Below are 6,017 nucleotides of genomic sequence, written 5' to 3' on the forward strand. Positions count from 1 at the left end.
TTATTGTATTAGATGAGGTCTCACCAAGTTGTCCAGGTGGGTCTCGAACCCACGGGCTCAGGCAATTCACTCACCTCAGCCTCCCAAGGCACGGGATTACAGGCTGAGCCACCGAGCCCAGCTTGGATATACATTTTAAGCGATGTTATCTATGTATCACTTTTAGTTTGCTGTCATCAGAAGTGTCTGGATGCTGATGGGAATCACTTTGAGCACCTCTTGTAATTGCAGAAGTCAAACATGACTTGTATTAATCTTTTGTTATCGGTATATATTGCATATTACAATTTTAATACAGTTTTTTTCCTTTATTAAATTTTGTATACATTTTTTTGGCACCCTCTGTATATTTGTAGAGATGGGATGTCACCATGTTGTCCAGGTTGGTCTCAAACTCCTGGCCTCAAGCAGTCCTCCCACTTCACCCTCCCAAAATGCTGGGGTTATAGGCATAAACCACTGTGCCTGGTCCTGATTGAATATTTTTAAAAATTAATTAATTAATTTATTTTTGAGTTGGGTCTCACTCTACCCAGGCTAGAGTGCAGTGGCATGATCACAACTCACTGTAGCCTTGAACTTTTAGGGGTCAAGCAATCCTCCCTCCTCAGCCTCCTGAGTAGTGGGACTACAGGTATGCATCACCACACATGGCTAATTTTTTTTATTTTTTATTTTTTATTGCTAGAGTGAAGGTCTTGCTATATTACCCAGGCAGGTCTCGAACTCCCAGGCTCAAGCAATCCTTGACCTCCCAAAGTGCTGGGATGACAGGTGTTGGCCACCATGCCCAGCCTGAATTTTTTTTTTTTTTTGAGTTGGAGTCTCACTCTGTCGCCCAGACTAGAGTGCAGTGGCCGCTCCCGGCTGACGCAGCCTTGACCTGCTGGGCTCCTGCGATCCTTCCACCTCAGCCTTCCAAGGAGCTGGAACTACAGGCATGCGCTACCACGCCTGGCTAATTTTTTTGATTTATTGTAGAGATGAGGTCTCGCCAAGTTGCCCAGGCGGGTCTCGAACCCGCGGGCTCAGGCAATCCACCTCAGCCTCCCAAAGGCGTGGGATTACAGGATGAGCCACCGAGCCCGGCTACTGAATTTTTAAAATATAAATGTTTTCTCTATTATAAATAAAAAACTGGCAGGAAGGAAAAGGAAATTTCAGAAAACAAAAAGTAAATAAACCCACAGAAAGGCAGGAAGCTAAGTGGGGAGTGAGTTTCAGGACAAGCCACGAGATCTATGGCTTATTCTAGCAACAGACCCTTATGGCTTTTGAACAATTTCATTGCAGTCTCAGCCATGAGTCCAGGGTCCTTAACCCTAACTGCATATGTTTAATGCCACTGACAGGCCTACAGCTCACATGGTGAAGAAAAAGGCAAGAGGCAGAATAAAAGGGGGAAGAAGCTGGGGTGGGAGGAGGAGGTCATGGTAGGGCCCATGAGAGAGGATCCATTCCCTGGTGGCAGGGAACTCTCTAGACCATAACTAACTAACAATTTCCTCTTGCAACTCTGTTCGTGGCCCAGGTGAGGTTTAAACAGACTCACTCATGATGGCTTTTTGGTGGCGTGTCTTTGTTATTTTGCCTTTGCAGCTGCTTTTGGAGGAGGTCATGCATTCAAGCACTCTGAGCCAAGAGGTGAGCGATTTGGTGGAGATGATTTGGGCAGAAGCCCTGGGCCACCTGGAGCACACACTTCTCAAGCCGGTGAACAGGATTAGCCTCAATGATGTAAGTCAATGTGTCACTGCAACGGACATAACAAACCTGCTGCCTGGTTTATTAGCTTAAATAATAACACTTAGGTTTGTGTGCTGTTCTGGAATTCATTCCTGACTGGTCTTCCCTCCTGCCCTGAAGAAAGGGAACATTAAGAGCACTAAGGAAAATATAAGCTTCTGAGAAAACTAGATATCCATGTCTGTAAAATGTCAGCCCCAGCCGGGCTCGGTGGCTCAGCCTGTAATCCCGCGCTTTTGGGAGGCTGAGGTGAGTGGATTGCCTGAGCCCGTGGGTTCGAGACCCGCCTGGGCAGCGAGACCTCATCTCTACAATAAATCAAAAAATCAGCTGGGCGTGATAGTGCATGCCTGTAATTCCAGCTCCTTGGAAGGCTGAGGCGGAAGGATCGCCGGAGCCCAGCAGGTCGAGGCTGCGGTGGCCGGGAGCGGCCACTGCACTCCAGTCTGGGCGACAGAGTGAGACTCCAACTCAAAAAAAAAAAAAAAAATGTCAGCCCCAAGAGCTGATCACAGGCAGGTTTCAGGGCAGACTCATTAGGAGGCCTGATCCTCTGGGCTAGAGGTCGGCAGGATGGTCTTGGTCCCCAGTGAGAAGCCCAGACCCTAACTCATTTCACAGTAACGTCACAGTCTTGTGCCTTGAGGCTGTCTTAGGAAGAGCAGGTGTGCTTCCAGCCCACAAGAAAATGCTCTCCTCTTCTTGATTCTGTGTAATTGCAATTGAAAAGGCAAATGAAAGAAGATATTGACTGGGCGTGGTGGTTCACGCCTGTCCCAGCACTTTGGGAGGTGGAGGTGAGAGGATTGCCTGAGTCCAGGGTCTGAGACCAGCCTGGACAACTTGGCGAGACCTCATCTTTACAGTAAATAAAAAAATTAGCCAGGCGTGGTGGTGCATGCCTATAGTTCAAGCTACTTAGAAGGCTGAGTCCGAAGGGTCACCTGAACCCAACAGGTTGAGGCTGCGGTGGTCATGAGTGTGCCACTGCACTGCAGCCTGGGCGACTCTGAAAGGGACTTTGAGTGAAACTCTGAATAGGCAGGAAGGGAGGGAGGGAGGAAGGAAGGAAGATATCCCCAACAGTACAACTTATGCGACTGCCTTGTCCTATTAAAGTGATACAGACAATTTTCCTCTATAGAATTAAATGAATTTATCTCAGAGAGAAAATGGTTCCTGGGGTAAAATCCATAAAATACTTGTGTAATTAGAAACACATTCAGCAGCTGGGTGTGGTGATTTACACCTATAATCCCAGCACTTTGGGAGGTGGAGGTGAGAGGATTGCCTGAGCCCACAGGTTCAAGACCAGCCTGGGCAACTTGGCGAGATCTTATCTCTACAATAAATCAAGAAAAATTAGCCAGACATGGTAGCACATGCCTGTAGTCCCAGCTACTTGGAAGGCTGAGACGGAAGGATCACCTGAGCCCAGCAGGTTGAGGCTGCTGTGGCTGTGAGCGTGCCCATGCACTCCAGCCTGGGCAACACAGTGAGACTCTGACTCAAAAAACTAAAAATAAAAAAACAGAAATACATTCAGGTTTTGGCTTCTGGTTTGATTCTGACGCCTTTCTTAGTCTCTCATGTGAAAAGCAAGTCCCTGCATTTGCCTTGGTGTTCCCCTCTCTGTGTATATATGCATGTGTGTGTTCTCATCTGAATAGAAATGCAAAATTCTGGTTCTTTCTTCTAGTTAAACTGAGCCCAGTTTTGGAAGAATCCTTATGGCATCGATCACCACAACTGGTATATGTCTCCAACACAGATCAACATTTGCTTTCTGGCAGCTGTCCAGCAGAAAACTGCTAGTTGTGACATGTTCAACAATTATTTTAGGTGTTTCTATACACACTCCTTCACTTCCTGTATGAATATCAGGATTTCATTTTACTGAGCATATACGATCTTCTGTTTAAAGGTAAGCAAGGCCGAGGGCATCCTCCTTCTCGTAAAGGCAGCACTGAAAAATGGAGAAGCAGCAGAGCAATTGCAGAAGATGATGACCGAGTTCTACAGATTGATACCTCACAAAGGTCTAGCACCTGAAGAAGTAGACCTGGGACTGTTAGCCAAGAAAGAGGACCTCTGCCAGGTGAGCTTCATAAATGTAGAACTCAACTTAAAACAATGTTAGGGATGTCTTTAAACATCTGAAGACTACAGTAACACTGAATCACAAAATTGTCTCCAGAGTTGTGCTCAAAAGAAAATTGCTGAGCCATTCCAACATGCTCTGGTCCTTACAGAAGTTACTTAATGTGAATGTGTCAACATGATGCTAATATGCAGATCTATGTTTAGAATCGCTACATTTTAAAATAATTTTTCAGACCCTGGGATGAGTTAGAATTCTCTCTGCAGAATAGACAGAAAACTGTAACTGACTTAAGTAACAAGGACGTTTATGGCCCTGTCATATAAGAATTCCAGCTGTGGGCTGCCTGCTGGTCCAGGTCACCCCGTGACTCAGTTTACCAGTGTCACCATCAGGGTCCTAGGCTCTTCTCATCCATCTGTGCTTCCTGTAAAGTGACATCTCTGCTGTCTCCAGCTCCCTCACGATCAACACATGGCTACAGTAGGTCAGAGTATCCCATCTGTAATATTTATGTATGTGTCCTAGAGGAAGCCCCCAGCAGACTTGTATTAATATTTCTTTGGTCAGAATTGAATCATGTGCACAGTCCTAAACCTGTCACTGGCAAGGAGAATGAAGTTACTGTAGCTGCTCAGAAATGGGCTGTCTTGGCCAAGCACGGTGTTTCACACCTGTAATCCCAGCACTTTGGGAGGCTGAGATGAGGGAATTGTTTGAGCGCAGTAGTTCAAGACCAGCCTGGTAACATAACAAGACCCCGGCTCGACAAAAAGTTAGTCTGGCATGGTGGTAAGTGCCTGTAGTCTTAGCTACTTGGGAGCCTGAGGCGGGAGCGTCACCTGAGCTTGAGATTGAGCCTGCAGGGCTCTGTGATTGTGCCATTGCACTCCAACCTGGGCAACAGAGTAAGACCCCAACTCAAAAAAAAAAAAAGAAAGAAAGAAAAGAGAAGAAACAGGCCTTCTCCCCAGAGCTGCAAGGAAGCAGGGTTCAGGCAGCCAAGAGGAAGGCGGCCACAGCCACCACCCCTGCCCTGGATGAGGCGGAGTCACTGTGTGGTGTGAGTTGCTTCATCTGTGCACAAAGGGATTGGGACAGAGTTGGAGATCTGTAACCTAGACTTCGATATACATGTGAAATTTTGCATGTTTGGGGAAATGATAGCTTTCGACAGATTCCCAGAGGAGTCAGTAATCTAATAAGGAAAGAGCCGGTAAATGAGAAGATACAGGACTCTTCCAAATATACAATTTTATGATTTACCTAACATCAAACATAAAGAATCTCAGTCAGCAGTTCTGCTAAGAGGAACAAATGATGTCTCTCCAAATACTTTTTAATTTAAATTTATATTTTGAATAGGTAATACATCTCGTGATACTTAGATATCTCTGTTCTGCCCTGTGTCCTGCACCTCATTTCCCGCCCCCACCCCAGTAGGTAATCATTTTTATTAGTTTCTTTTAGTCTTTGCAGAGTTTCTTCATACAAATAAAAATATAAACCTCTGCTTGTATTCTTCCTATGCTTACATCCAAGAACTAGATCGTCTTTGCTGTTCTGCCTCTTGCTTTTCTCAATCTAACCTGTACACGGAGCCCTCCTCATTTGAGTGTGGCCAGGGTTTGGGTTGTTGCTGGGTTTTGCTGTGACACACAATCCACAGTGAGTAGCCTTGGATGTCTGGCATTTTGTCCTTGTGTAGGGTGTCTCTGGGATAGAGTTCCAAGAGGATAAATCATAAAGGATAAATGATCTGTCATTTTGGTAGGTCCTGTCTGATTCCCTCCTGATTCTTGAAGCAGTTCGCTCTCCCACTAGCAAAGAAGGAGAGTTTCTATCTCCCGCAGTCCTCCCAAGAGTGCGTTTGGTAAGACTTTGAGACTCTTACCAAAGTTAGAGATGAAAACGTGCCTTGGTGTTGTTGGGCTGACACCACTACAGATGAGCTGGAGCCGTCTGTTTCTTCTTTTGTGAGATGTCCGTCCATGCCCTTTGCCTTTTTTTTCTTTTGGAGTCTTGCTGTTTTTCCTCATGATTTTTAAGAGTTCTTCCTAGCTGGGCTCCGTGGCTTAGCCTGTAATCCCGCACCTTGGGAGACTGAGGTGAGTGAATTGCCTGAGCCCGCGGGTTTGAGACCCGCCTGGGCAACTTGGCGAGACCTCAT

General features: G+C 46.1%; 1 protein-coding gene across 1 annotated transcript in view; it reads left to right on the forward strand.

Annotated features, from left to right (window-relative positions):
- The window catches only part of PARP4 (poly(ADP-ribose) polymerase family member 4), an 81,329-nt gene that overhangs the window by 12,190 nt on the left and 63,122 nt on the right, over positions 1–6,017 (forward strand). The window contains 2 exon segments of the mRNA XM_008056624.2: positions 1,600–1,737; positions 3,671–3,844. Coding sequence (XP_008054815.1) covers positions 1,600–1,737; positions 3,671–3,844 — 312 coding nt within the window.

The sequence above is a fragment of the Carlito syrichta genome, unplaced genomic scaffold (assembly GCF_000164805.1).
Source record: "Carlito syrichta isolate Samal-C Ts95f unplaced genomic scaffold, Tarsius_syrichta-2.0.1 Scaffold302419, whole genome shotgun sequence".
NCBI lineage: Eukaryota > Metazoa > Chordata > Mammalia > Primates > Tarsiidae > Carlito > Carlito syrichta.